The 14,527-nt window shown below is 40.0% G+C and overlaps 1 protein-coding gene across 1 annotated transcript; it reads right to left on the bottom strand.

Annotated features, from left to right (window-relative positions):
• Positions 1–676: 676 nt before the first annotated feature.
• LOC104473901 (membrane cofactor protein) lies at positions 677–13,660 on the bottom strand. Its single transcript, XM_086765741.1, has 11 exons — positions 13,503–13,660; positions 12,189–12,377; positions 11,884–11,980; positions 11,089–11,174; positions 10,355–10,561; positions 9,412–9,594; positions 8,325–8,513; positions 7,514–7,705; positions 7,155–7,181; positions 6,395–6,461; positions 677–2,582 (listed from the first exon to the last, which is right to left on the bottom strand). Exons 1-11 carry the CDS (start codon positions 13,600–13,602, stop codon positions 2,531–2,533), a joined length of 1,389 nt encoding a protein of 462 aa, XP_086621867.1. The 5' UTR covers positions 13,603–13,660; the 3' UTR covers positions 677–2,530.
• Between the last annotated feature and the right edge of the window lie 867 nt (positions 13,661–14,527).

Here is a 14,527-nt window from a genome sequence, read left to right as displayed (position 1 = left end):
TGCTCACTGCAATCCCAAAACTTCCTAGATTGCAAAGCTATGTAGTCTCTATACTGTCATAATTCACCATCCACACCAACTGATTCTGAGTATCGCAACCACAAATTAAAAAAAAAATTGGCATATTAGTTATTTTTCTATACCCTCTGAAAGGCTTCATTCTGTAAGGCAGCTGACTGCACACATCTTTTCACAAAGAAAATTAAGTACATTTTGAGTGGGAACCTCATACAATTAAAATAATCACATTCTTCTGAACACTTGACTTAAAAATGCCTAAGCTAAACTCCCTAAGGATTACATCTGCCACACTGGACAAAAACGCTAGGACGCTCTCTGGGCTTTGCTCTTGACTTGCTGTTGCATCAGGACAGCCACATGATAACCTGCCTCTTCTCCATCAAATTTTTACCAGGTTTTTCAGGAGCAAACACTGTAAGGTTTTGGAGGTTCTGGGAAATTCTCTGCACTTCCAAAAGAAAACCAAAAGGCTATGAGACTGCTCAGCCAGTTAAAACACATTCTCTACACTACCATTAAGTAATTCTGCGGACAAACTGCAAACTTCGATCTCGACAGTTACCACCTCATGCACATTCGGTACGTGAAAAATCGTCTTAAGAATAACGAGCAAATAGCTGCTTACCACATGAAGAATGAAAGACAAACACTTAACTGCTAAATAATTTAACATTTTTATTTGTAATATTACAAGTCATCACTAGTCTTTACATCCAGAAAAAGTGTAAAAATAAGGCCATTTTTTACAGTTATTCCACTTTAGCATTAAGTGCATTTCAGCATATAACATTGAAGATGCCATCCATAATCAAGCTAGCTAGCTACCAACACGCTCAATTCCCAGTGTATTATCATAGTGCTTACAAACAATTATCAAACTAGGTATCAGCTAGGCAATGAACAGCAAGTCATTCTGCACAGCCAAAACCGCTTTTTAATAACCAGAGACTATTACAAACTCTGACAACAGATCTGCTGGGATTGTCCCAAAAAGCCCTATAAAGCCCTAAATAGTTCTATGTTATTCAAACAATCTGTTCACAACAGTGGAAAGCAGTGTCAATCTACCACAGACAAACAAAAAGAGTTTAAATGCTGCCTGAGCCATCCAAAGTGGAGCAATTTGGTTTTTCTCGGAAAATTGGTTCTTTTAAGCTGCCTGTATGTTGATAGCAAACTCAAGAGACTCGCAAAGCCAAAACCTGTCCTAATTAAGTTTGTTTTAATAAGGAATTAGAAATAGCAAGCAGGAATTAAAGGAACAGCTATCAACGCACATCCAAGTCTCAATTCATGGCAGACGCTGTGGCGGGAGCTCCTGCAGTCACAGTCTTGACTAAAACGCTTCATGAAGCAAGCAGCTATCTACAAAGAGACCGCACCTACCCCCACTGCCAGCACACCCATTCCTTCACTCCTACAACTAAGCTGGTTTGGTCTCTCTTTAACATGAAAAGCCTTTCAGACAGGGAAAGGCTTCTGTTTCTCAACAGATATCTGATGCTAAATCTAGCACTGTACAGCTACATTTAGCACCACGGTCTGTATAGAGATTTGAATGCATGATTTCAAGTTAAAAAGGCAAGGAAGCTAGATCCATACAGGGCTCTTTCTATCCTGAAAGGCAACAAAATTATCTCCGAAATGGACATCAAGGCTCAAGAAGAGTCAAGCATCCTAAGGAACTTAAACTGTGTTCCTGATAGCAGATGGCCACCACTGACTTCTCAGCTGTTTCTTTAACTAGGTACTTTCTGTCAACAGGTCAAGGAATTCAAAGGCAGGGGTGCCTTTGCTATAGAAACCTGCAGTTTTCCATTCCAACAAAACCACTGGAGTCTTTCTGGGACTATATCAAAGAGTGAGAAACATATATGGCTTTTTCCCTTCTTAAAGGCAATGGAAAAGTTATAAACCTCTGATTTAAAGGCACATTTTAATTAATTAGATATACAGAAATCAATTTTGGCAAACAAAGAGGTAGTGTATAGATCTAAACTGTTATAGTTTCAAAAAGACATAGCCTTTAATAGTGCCAATCTCTTAAGGAAATTAATAATAAAACATTTCAGAATACAAGAGACAATCATTTATATCACCTCAATTTGCAAAAATGAACGAGAAGCACATTCAGATTTTAGAGAGCAGAACTAATATTTGGTAGTCTTCTGTAAGAAAGAGGTAGCACTGAAGGCAGCAGGCAGCAGCAGCTGGTACTACGACAGTGATATGTCCAGTGCTCCCGCCGAAAGACACTCTTGCATGCTACAGGTATGTGCCTTCAAGATCATTTCATGTACACAGACAAGACAATACAAGTGGTTTGTCAGGAAAAGCAGATAGATAGATAGAGTCTTTTTACCCTATTAATGATCTACTACATTTACTCAGTGGTGTAAGACATAGTACAAGATATTAACCTACAGAAACTCAATGCAAGTGCAATAATTTTCCATTTCTCATAGGTATATTCAATTGCAAATTCCCTCCCACCCGCAAAAAAGGTCATTCATGCTTTACACATCTTATATTCGGCAGTACATGGAGTGCTGTCACGTTTCCTACAAACAAAAAAACAAGTCAAATCAGAGATTTTTACATTTAAATAGTTTTTACATTTATTCTGAAAGCACATCCTTAGTTTTATCGTTAAAATCAACAGCTAAAGTCATGATACTAAATCACTATTTGTTCTGTTCTTACTAAGCAACTGCTCGACTGAGGAGTTTTTTTGCTTCATTTCATCCGCTAGACTGCTAAGAACGACCCACAGAGCAGAAGAGCATTTGATCCAAATGGATCATTTCAAGTGATGAAAGGACCATGACTGAGTAGTATCAAAAGCTGAGAACAGAATAGATACAGGATTCCTAACTAATTTGAAGACTACATCAGAAGCCTCCCTTGTAGTTTAAATACACTATGTTGTTTAGTACTTTTTATAACCAGAAGTTAAATATTAGTTTGTAAGAGTTTTGATTTTGTAGTCCGCTAACACCAAATCGACAATATTTAAACATATGAGAATTAAAATTCATAATTGCATCCATACATTTGTGTTTTCAAGTATTGAATAATTCCTGTTCTGCTTTCCAGAAAAAAAAATCCATACCAAACCTCTGCACTATTACTTGAGGTCTCTAAGGAGTTCTACACATCATCAGAAAAACTCAGAGGTTAATAGTGCATACCAGACCATTAATTTATCTTATCATTGTCACGTGCAAGAGGTAAGACTGGAGACAGAATGCAACAGAGTTCTTATTTCAATTCCTTTTTTTCCCTCTCCAAAAATAAGCCCAGCTAATCCAGAAAATCAAACCTATCTCAATTAGAAACATCATACTTCAGAGGTAAAGGTGACATTCCTTAATCCATACATTATTTTGGAAGAAACTCCAAGCTTAATTTTCATATACGTCATCTCAAACTTTGAAAGCAAATAAAAGCAAGACTATGCATTTGAGAAGACTTCTGCATTAAGTTAGAATAAGAGACAACACTTCAACCATTAGGTTGTCAGAACTCGTGCAATGGAGAAAAGCAATACAAGTGAAGATATTATTAGTTTACAAGAGCATTTGTAGTGCAAACTAACTGTTAAGGTAGTAATGGCAAGATACCGATGAGGAACAGTGAAACTAAGCTGTCCTGTCTTAAATCTGTTCTGTCTGAAGAGTTCGGTTTTTGAAAGAGTAAATTTGACCACACACAAGTGCAGGTGCAACTGTAACTATCATCAAATGCATCTGATTACCAGACTAAGCCACAGTTTAAATACAGGAGAAGAAACCAGTTCCAAACAGGCAACTATATTTTGACTCTTTTAAAGGCTTCTGAATTTGAAAACAAATCACCTTTTTATAAAAAAAAGGTGTAAAAAGACGACCTTATTTGTATCTTCATTTATTTATTTTTCTTCTAGAAAGCTGAAAACGCACATGCCTCAGTAATTCTGAGAGAAACGTACTCTGGTTTTCTCTGAAGGGATGCACAATACCTTTACAACTCTAGTGTCCGTGTAATGCAGCAAAGGTGGTTTCCAGCTCCAACAGTCTTCAAATTATAGGGAATTACACTGTTAGCTAACCAAAGTAACACACCACTGGAAGCCATTTCACATTACTGAAGCAGGTGCAAGCATTCTACTGAGTATGTACGTAGTTTCTATCTGACAGAAAAGCGTCACTCATTCTTTAAAGAGAACCCAAAACTAAGAAATGTGATACGCAGTCACTGGAAGCCATCGCTTACAACACTGAACGATAATTCTTTAGGTAATATATCCTATTCTCCCAAAATGAATGAATAGTTATTACCATCTTTCCTATAGGAAACAGAGGTTCACAGCTAGCTAGATTCCATGAAATTCTCACGAAATTCTAAGTAAATAATAAAAAAGACACTTAATTTGGACTTGTACAATGAAGCTTAAGTGGAAAGTGTATACCTTTTTAGGATTCAATTAATTCATTTGTGCAGTTTCTTCCATCTCAGCTGGCACATTAGTTTTTAAAATACATGTTTCCTTGCAACTCTCATCAACTGTATACGAGCTGCACAGCAGAAGGGGAAAAAGGTCTAATTCAACGTCCTATAAAACTGGCAGATTAAACACACAAGAAAGAGGGCAAGAAAAGATTTTTGCTGTAATTTGAAGACTGCAATCCAGCAAGCATAAGCTACTGGAAGCACAACAGTTCATAGAGGCTCAGCTACATCAGGAAACCAGAAAACTAAATAGAGAGATCTAGGCCTTAATAAGAGGAGATTAGATCGGGTTTTCAGACAAAAAGAGGTTTAATAGTCAGATGTTCACAGCAAGGAAGCCAGGGAAGCTTAAGGAAAGCATTGGGTGCAATAAGACTTTTCACGTTGTAAAATTTTCAAGAATACAGCATTGTTAATTTTTCAGGATGTTGCTTTAGATCCCTCCTCCTTTTTACACCCTGAGAAGCCTCTCCACATACGAAGGCAGAAAGTGTGGCCTTAATACTATTAACTCCCACGTACTCTTATTTGGGCCATCCAGACTGCAGATTATCGAAGTCATGGATGAAAAGCAATTGCTCAAAAGCACTGAATTACTTAGCAGCAGAGAGCTACACAGTTACTCAGCTTACAGGGCCACTCTGGCCCTTGTAACGATGCTGTACTGCCCATGTGGAAGATACTAAGGCTGAAACCTCACTGGATATACGCTAGCTTCAGGGTTCTCCCAAGTATTACTGTGTGTACTGCATTATAGATACGAACCACAGGAGTATTCCCTCTGGTTTGCTTTATTTACAGCATCCCTTCCTTTGCTTCACATCCCTCAGATAACTTTTAACAAAATCTGGTGGAATTTAAGTCAGTCTTGATGAGATACTTATCATAACTTTCTATGTGTACCACCTAACTTGCTCTGAATTTTCAGTATTTTACGTGTTACAAACTATTCCTCCAACAAAATAGGCTTTTTTCAAGAAGATAAAATAAGACACACTGCAAGAAGCAATGCACAAAGAGGCACTTAAAACTCCTGCCACTCCTCCACGAAAAAGCATACATAACAATCAGTTGTTTTGAAGACAAAGTTCAAAGGGCCCTGTACGTCTCATTAAAAACAGAAGAACTTTACGACTTATGCATCTTATTTTACAGTTGATTTTGAAAGGCTTTAACACCGAGACACCAATCACTGCTGCTGGAGGAGAAAAAGACTGAAGTGGAGCCACACATTACACGTTCTAGCAGCAAAGCTGACTATCTGCTTTTTCAAACAGCACTGAGAGACTGGTTTTGGTCAAATTTTTTTTCAAGTTTTCCTTATAACTCAGCCTGTATTATTTTATTCAAGGATCTCCAGTTACCCTCCGCTACCACTGGCACATCTTGTGTAGAACAGAGGAAGTTCCTTAGTACACCTGCAAGGCTTCCAGTTCATGTAAACCACTCTGGCTTTTAACGTCTGTGAGACCCAGTGATGCCAGAGGGAATCCAACCAACAAAATAACACAAGCCCACACAAACCAATACTACCACTGGTTTTAAGAGGTAAACTGACAAGTTTTAGAGCAGATGCAAACAGTACTTTCCTCGGCAAGTGTACCTATGCCAAATACAAGCTGAAAAACAGACTTTTTGCTTCCTTGATATTAGTGCAAGTGTTAATTAGCAGCTTATTTGAACAGCAGATACAAAACCAAAGTCAAACATATTTGTTAGACACTTTAGCTTCCCCTCAGCTGCTGTGATAAGCTCACATATAATCATCAGGCATTTGAAAAAGAAAGGGCAGACAAAGCTCAAGAAAAACTTACATACGCGTTAGCACTGCTTTTGCTCAGTCATTTAGAAATTTGCAGGAATAAAAAGCAGGTTTACTCACCCATTCTGTGTAAAGAATTTCTTATAGACCCAGAAGGCTGCCAGGAACACCACAACTGCCACAATCACTTTAGGAATAATTAAAAAAGCCTTAGAGTGAAAAAGATCACCTCTAGCTCACAAAAAAAAAAGCCTCAAAATTTTTTTGCAGAAATAGCACTGTCTTCATCCACAGTCGTATACAATCCTTCCCCCCCCCCCAAAAAAAAAAACCTCCTTAAAATCTGCACAGCTTATTTCACACTTTGCTCAAGACTCTTCAAGACAGTTCAGCTCAAGAACAGTGACCACCAAAACCCCACCAGCTCAGTAACATGAAACAAATATGTCAACATCCTAACATTACTTTTTACAAGCAGTTTATAAGAAAGTGGTAGGCTTACAAAAGAGGGTGACAAATGTAAGGACAGATGATAGACTAAGCACTTCTGTTCAGTGGCACGGTTATTTATTCACACTTCCAGTAAACTCGAGCTCTAAGGAGTTTATGAAAGTGACTAAGTTGCAGAAGACCACCTTTGAAATCTGATGCCTCATATACATGAAGAAGTACGCATTTCACAGGAAATTAATCTATAATTGCTAAGTAAACTTAACTTTTCTTGAACTATGTCGCTTTAGAAGTTGACAAGCATTTTAAAATAACCAAAACTTCAAAATTGTGTTATATTACTGCAGTCACAGGTGGTGTTTAGAGTATCAATCCCACATAAAAAATACAATCCACACTGTATCTTGTTCAGGTTTTGTAAGATACTTACCACAGATGATGGCCACAATATAAGCACCTAAAAACAAAGTGAATCAGTATCACAAGAGGAACACACATGCTTCTTATTTGAACATTATTATAAAAATATTCACAAAGTTATTTCAAATAGACCAAGCACTTCTGTCAACACAATCCTTGCAGTAGGCCAGTTTATATCATAACATTTATTCACCTCAAAATATTCCTGTTTTTAAATGGATTTTACCTAAAGCTATTTTCTTATGTCAAAATAAAGAAGGAAGTTTGCATTAATTGATTTCTCTTGAATACAAAAGAGTGTCCCCAAGAAGTAAAGCTTCTGTTACATGTATTTTCATTCTAGTGGAAATTCTTGTAATTCATACTTACTTAACTTGCAAGTCGGCACTCCAGGAATCCACTGGTTTTTCCCAATATACTGAATACGAGCTTCACCATGTAACGTGTAGCCTGCGTAACATTCAATCGTAATAAAATCCCCGACAGAATATGAAGGTTTCTGACCATCAGTTACTCTACCATGATTTATGTCTGGAGTGAAACTAGAACTTTCAGGTCTACCTGGAAAGAGGGGAAAGAAAGAGAAAAAAAAAAGTCCAAGAACTGAGCTGGTATATGAAGCAGATTCAAAGAGTTGCCATCAGGAAGTCCCTACGTTTGTGTAAATGACAGAAGCTCAGTCAATCCTTAAGACATTTTATATGCAAAGGCTTCCTTCTTCCTAGAGGCTGCAGATACTTCTGCTGCTGGACATGCATCAGACACATTAACAGAAATACACGTCTCTGTTTCACTAGGACAAACAGTTCCATCAAAGCAATGACAATCTCTGTTTACATTATAACAAGTGATCACATGGTGCAAGAGTGAGGAGAGAATAAAGTCTCTCATCATGAAAGGAAGAATCTTCAGAAAACACCCCCAGAACAGATCTTTCACACTGGCTTTTGAACTTCACCAGCTTCCATAAACAAAACTAAGACTGAACAAGGACTCCAACTCCACTGAAAACCTTCCTCAGTTGCTGAAACTCCACCCCAAGACACCCACAACCCTACTAACATAACCTGTAGGTGCCCTGCTGACAGACCTCTGACTTTCAGAGCCTGCACATTACTCTGTAAGACGTCTGGAACTTGTCACTCTGCCCCTGATTCTACCAATCAAGAGTTTTTCTTACATGTACAGTTTTGTAAAGAACTCCAGGCATTTTGTCCTTGACAAGTTACTGTCATCTCTTCAGCGCCATCAGGAAAAGTACAGTAAGTATTGCACTTTATCCGAACAGACTCTCCTCCTTCATACACAGATTTCACTGGAATCACTACTCCATGTGTGATCTTTGGGGCACCACATACATCTGCAGTAGCTAACACATTAAAAGTTTAGTGTTAACAAACTTCAAATATTTCATAATTCATTAACTCACTCCACAAATACGCATTGTCTTTGTGTGAGACAAATAGATGAGCATATCTGAATACTTTAACTTTACCAAAATTTTATGTTTTAAAGTTTCCTTTGAAGACTTCAAAGAAACATCACCGCAGGTATTCATTAAGATGATCTTTTGATATGGTAGCTCAGAAATTAGTATTTCTTGTTTAATTATTTTGTAAGGTCTAAAATCACTTCCAGGTGCCTTATCAGACTCCTTCATGAGGAGCACCCAAACATACTCTTTGCAGAAGTTGTTCTCATTCTTGGGAACCCATTTGAGCATGTAAGTAAAAAATTCTCTCCCTGTACTCTACAACATTCCCTCTCCCTCTAGCACAAAGAAGAAAGATCTCTGCAATGTCCCCAGTGCTGCAAATTAGTACTGACTTAGTAATTTCCTTGATCAAAATCTAACAACGTACTACACTTTCCAGGCATCTCGTGTGATGTAAGAGTTCAAGAGCTGCCTAAGAGAACACAGACACATAATGATTTTGATTACTCTAGAAGGACTGTATATGTTCCCTCATTCCTCCTAGTTCTTTCTATCAGAATTGAGAAACACATCTTTTTTCCTGATTTACACGTGAAATCACAAAAAAACCCACCGTGATGCTACTATGATGCAGTAGCATCACAGTATGTCCACGCCACAAATTCCAGGAGTCACTCAAACACCTAAAACGGTTGTCCACAGATGAGGCTCCATGTCAACTTCCTTAGCTTCCAATTTCCAACTACAGTGTTATGATTTTAAATTTTAGCTAAGACAGACTTACAACATTCTCAACACAGAAGAGAAGATCGATTTCTATTTAAAGGCTTACTTTTTTCACAAGTTGGTTCTGGAGGAGACCAGGTGTTGTTTTCTTCACAGGTAATTACCTCCGGCCCGATCATGAAATAGCCTGGATCACACTCAAACATGACTGAGTCCCCATAGCTATAAGAAGGTCCAAATCCAGTTTTTTTTCTTCCATTTTCAACTTTCGGATTATCACATTTGACCACTGAAATAGGTAAAAGAAAAACAGCTCTGAAACATTTGTTCTCAGTATCTTTGCAACAGACACAGCATCCTTCTACTACTTGTAATTTTCCTTATTTAATGCGTCAAACTGTTCTGGAGGGGCTTTGTAAAAAGGCTATTCTCTTGAAGGCGGAGGTTTTGTTTTAAGCTATCGAGTTGTAGTGGTACACAGCTAAATAAGAAATTGTAATAATTTATATAATCACATTCCACTTCCAAAAGACATACTCCTGTATAGCGGCAAAATTTCAGAAAACGAAGTGGTATCGATTAGGGTTCAAATGACAACATGCAAGCACCTGATATTTCTCCCAACATCTGCAAAGCAAGACTTTGTGCTTGCTGCACTTTGCATTTATTTCTGCACTTGCAATAGTAGCTATGTTTAAAAAAAAAAAAAGTTCCTCCTTACCTTTTTACTATTCATGATCTAGTTTCCACACTCTTGCTCTTTACACAATTTTTCTTTATGGTCTCTCTGTTCCTTCACTTTGTCTTGTCACTTCTACCAACAGCGTGGTAGAATAACTTTATTCTGTGTCATAACCAATCAATATCCATAACGCAGCTGATCCAGTCTCCACTGGAACTATATCAAATTTAGCACCAGAGAACCTGTTTCTTCTTTTCTACCGGGAAACCCATTCCCTGTCCCCTGCCCTCCAAAAAAAAGGGACCAATATTGCTGTTCTGGAGTCATACATTCTATAATAAAGAAGCATATTAAAAAATCCAACAACCTCTACATTGTGGAGGCGGTCCACTCCAAACTCCATTTGAGTTTGCATCGTATGTGCAGTAAATACTAGCCGGGCCAATCAGTGAGAAGGGATCCACGCCTTTTGATACAGCATCACACGTATACGTTACTGATGTCTGATAAACATAATGGTCTGCTTTAGTGTAGTGCCCATTGGCTATACTTGGAGGTGGTTCACAAGGAATTCCTAGAAATAAATCACACAAATTAGTCAACAGAATTTTGCTGTTACCCTGTTCATCTCGGAAATAGTGAGCCTTGATTTTCAAGTAATTTAATTTAAAATCTGACATATAGCTATTCCTAAGACAAGCTACAGCTATAACTGAGAGTTACCAATGGTCACCTATTATAAGGAGTCTCAATTCCAGTAAGAGGCAGACTTTAACTAATATGAGCTAATTACCACAATAAATAGTATTTTTCAGTGGTCATTCCTCAGGCACATCTTGAGTAGCTCAAAAAAAACCCAAACAAACAAACAAAAAAAAACAAACAAAAAAAAACCACAACCAAAAAAAAACCCCACCAAAAACAAAACCAAACCAACCCAACCCAAACACCCAACCAAACAAAAACCCCACAAAAACCACCACCAAAAATCAGTCCTACTTTACCATCATTCCTTACACTGGAAAGCTTATGGAAAAGCTGCTTTTTACACAAACTACCACCATCTGAACATAAACTTAAATAAGGTTGTAAATTACTTACTTTCACAGAAAGGAAGATCTCTATCCCAGCCAACAGCTTTATTCTTAACTACACAGGAAATCTCATCAGTTCCAAGTAATCTGAACCTAGATAAGTAAAAGTTTTTAAAGAGGTGAAACTTATGAAGTCTCTCATTGCTCCAACAAGCAGCTAGAAACTTTGTTTATACAATTCTATTCTGTGATTATGGGGAAATGACATACTAGGTTTTTGTTGTAATGAGAATGGTAACTATTTTTTTTTTTTTAATTTTTCTAACAGTCTCAACTTTGAAAACAGGAGAAGCAAATGAGACCTCACTAAAGGACCTGATGGAAGTCTCACCACTGTAAGATGTGTACCCTTTAATACTAATGCCCTAAAGTTACTAATAGTAGAAAAAAATAAGCTGTTAAAAAGAAAGGGAGAAAAAAAAAAACCCTTGTGAGTGGTTAATTTGACTTAATTTGCTATACACAGACAGGTGGGCCATTATTCACTATAACAATGAAGGGTGATAAATATATATATGTATTCCCTCTGCCATAGGAGCACTGAAAGAAGTCATTAGAGGTAACACCCTAGCTTTCACTCTGTAGAATCTCACTAAAAAGCTTAAGCGTTGGTTGACACAAACAGCAAGTAAAACCAGGAACCAAACAAAATTTAACAGTAATTTCATTTGCTCTGGGTAGAATTCAATAGACATTCAAGTCAGAACTGGAACGGAACCTCCATAAGAAAATTTGGGCTTGGTTCAAAGCTGGTCTAAACAGAAAAAATAAGAGGACTCACTCACTTCACCAAAATACTCACCCTTCTTCACAAGAAAACGTAGCTTTTGAACCAAATGTAAGAGCTGTCACATTAACAAAACCATGTTCTAATTCTCCTGGATGGCTACATTTTTTCTCTATGGGAAGGGAAAAAGAAAAAACAAAAACAAACAAGACAAACTACATGTGTATAGTTATATACAAAGACTAAGTCTCTGGCATGTAGTGTTCTTACAGTCCTTAGCATTTGTTTGAAATATTACAGAATACTAATTGCCAGTTGAAAACCAACTAAAATTGTTAAATATCAAAGGCAAAAAGCAAAAGAGCTCATGCACACATTACCTGTACAGAACTGCTCTGTGGGTGACCACTGTAAGTCTTCACCACATGTACGAAATACCGTTTTTCCCGGGATTTGTATATACCCGGGCCGGCAGATGTACGACACCGCCGTTCCAACAGGAAAGCTCTTCATTGTGCTGAACTTCTCATTGAGCTCGGCATAGTGCAGCCTATCTGGAGGCATACACTCTGTTAGAGTAATAGGAAGGAAAAAGCAATAAACAATCTTGTCACCAAGAAGAGATACAGGTTGAGGCATAACAGCATAGAAGTCGGGCTAATTCAGTAGGTTTTAAGGACTCATTGGTAAATCAAAGTAGTGACATTCTTAAGAGTGAGAACTCTTTAAGAGCTCTATTCAAGTAGGTTTCATTTTTTTATTTTATATTTTAATTGCATTCAGTGTGCAACTCTACGCTAGCCCTGGTCACTTACTGTCTTTTGTCAAAACTTTATCATTCTACCCAGACAACGCTTTTCTTATTTTTGTCCATTTGCCCTATTCTTGCAGTCAAAACACGTGACTGAACTCACTGTGTACCCATCTGCAGTAAAACGCCAGTTCAGCTCGCTGCAGGAGAAACAAACAAACCAGCCACACTCGCACAGTTAACTTCCTTTCCTAAGACAAAAGGCCAGGCAGACCATAAAGGCGAGTTTCAAGCCAGCTACACAATCCCACAGAGAGCTCCAGACCCGGGGACTTTCTGAAGCGCAGTTAATGCTGAAGATTTAAGACTCCTCCACAGCAGAGCAGTCAGAAAAACACATTCAAGACCTGCAACCTAGACAGAAGTGTCAGATCCGCCCAGCCTTTACAAGACTCACGCACGACAGAGACCATCACCTCTTTGACAATACCTACTCGTTTCCTTTCCAATCTATTTATATTACCGTTTACAGATTCACCAAACCATAAAAGAAGTTTCAACCCCAAACTCCGGGTCAGAACCAGCATCCGTTAGCACCAAGGCCAGTACGCGTGTTTTCGCTACACACCCTTTCTCTCCCCTTTTCGCCCCAAACCGCGCCGAAGCCGCCCGGAAAGCTCGCTGCTCCCACCACCGCCTACCGCCGTTTCCTTCTCCCTCCCCACCGCCCCCCCGGAGCGGCCCGGCAGGCCCCCTCCTCAGCCCAGCAGCACCGTCGGGGCCACGGGCGGGGAGGACGAGCTCGTCCCCTCCTCCCGGTTGCTCTCGGGGACGGGAGGCCGCGGTGGCTCGGCCCCTCAGCTCCCCCCCCCGCCCATCACCACCCCACTAGGCCGCTCCCCCGCCATAGCGGGGTGGGGGGCAGCGAGCGGCCGTTCCTCACCCTGAGCCCGCGCTCCGCCGAGCCACGACAGCGCCAGCAGCACACCCAGACCTATGCCCAGGTCTCGGCCGCGGGCGGGCGGGCGGCGCGGCGGCCCCATCACCGCGGCGGCGCCGGCGGGAACGGCCGCTCCGCGCCCCTCACTCAGGCGAGAACGGAGACGCAGCGCGCGGTTGGGGCGCATGCGCGCTGCGCCGCCCGCCTCTTCCCCCAGGAGCGGCTGCCGCCATGGCGGGGCCTTTCAGCCGCGCGGGAAGGGCGGGGCGGCGGCCAGCGGGGCCGTGACATGGCGGCGAGCCCGTGCTACCGTCAAAGCCGGTCAAGAAACTCTCTGAGGCTCAATGTGGAGTTTTGGAAAGCAGGCATTCTTTATTACAGCGCTGGATGCACGGGGGGATAGCTCCACCTAACGTGCGTGCCGTTGTCCGAAAACAAAGAGATACAGAGAGGTTATACATACATATGCATTAGCTTTCCGATAAATCGTTAGTACATTCATCGCATTTCCTGGAACTGTTTAGCATATTTAAATGCCTATTGCGCATGGGTAGTGAGATGGGTCGGTGGCCCTCTGGTGCGCGCAGGCCCCCAAAAGTCAGTGTTCTTCAGTTGAACTTACTGCTGCCGCGTGCTCGACATCCTAAACGCGTTACCAAATATCTACCAGCCCAAATGGGCGTAAAACCCCTCTCTCCTTGCTCAGGCCTTGAGCAACGAGCTACTTAACCTAAGAAAAACATCGTTACCTAGCTAAGTTTGGCAACTATTCAGCTTGGAGCATCTTTAAACAACTTGCTCTTTTAGTCTGGTGACCTCTCTACAGTCCACTTGCAGAGAAGGAACATGTGTGAATAACTTGCTCTTTTAGTCTGGTATCAATCCCTCCTTTTCTTCAAGGGTGTTAGGTTCCAGCCGTTGGGAAGGTTACAATGACTTACCCTATTTAAAACAAAAAAAAATGTTAGTGAAACATTTTACTTCCAATTTCATTTTGCTGATGTGGTTTGGGGCTGTGGGGAGAGGCC

The sequence above is a fragment of the Chlamydotis macqueenii genome, chromosome 23, assembly GCF_036417535.1.
Source record: "Chlamydotis macqueenii isolate bChlMac1 chromosome 23, bChlMac1.mat, whole genome shotgun sequence".
In the NCBI taxonomy this organism is placed as follows: domain Eukaryota; kingdom Metazoa; phylum Chordata; class Aves; order Otidiformes; family Otididae; genus Chlamydotis; species Chlamydotis macqueenii.
The sequence above is the reverse complement of the archived record's forward strand: the minus strand, read 5'-3'. Positions and strand labels throughout refer to the sequence as shown.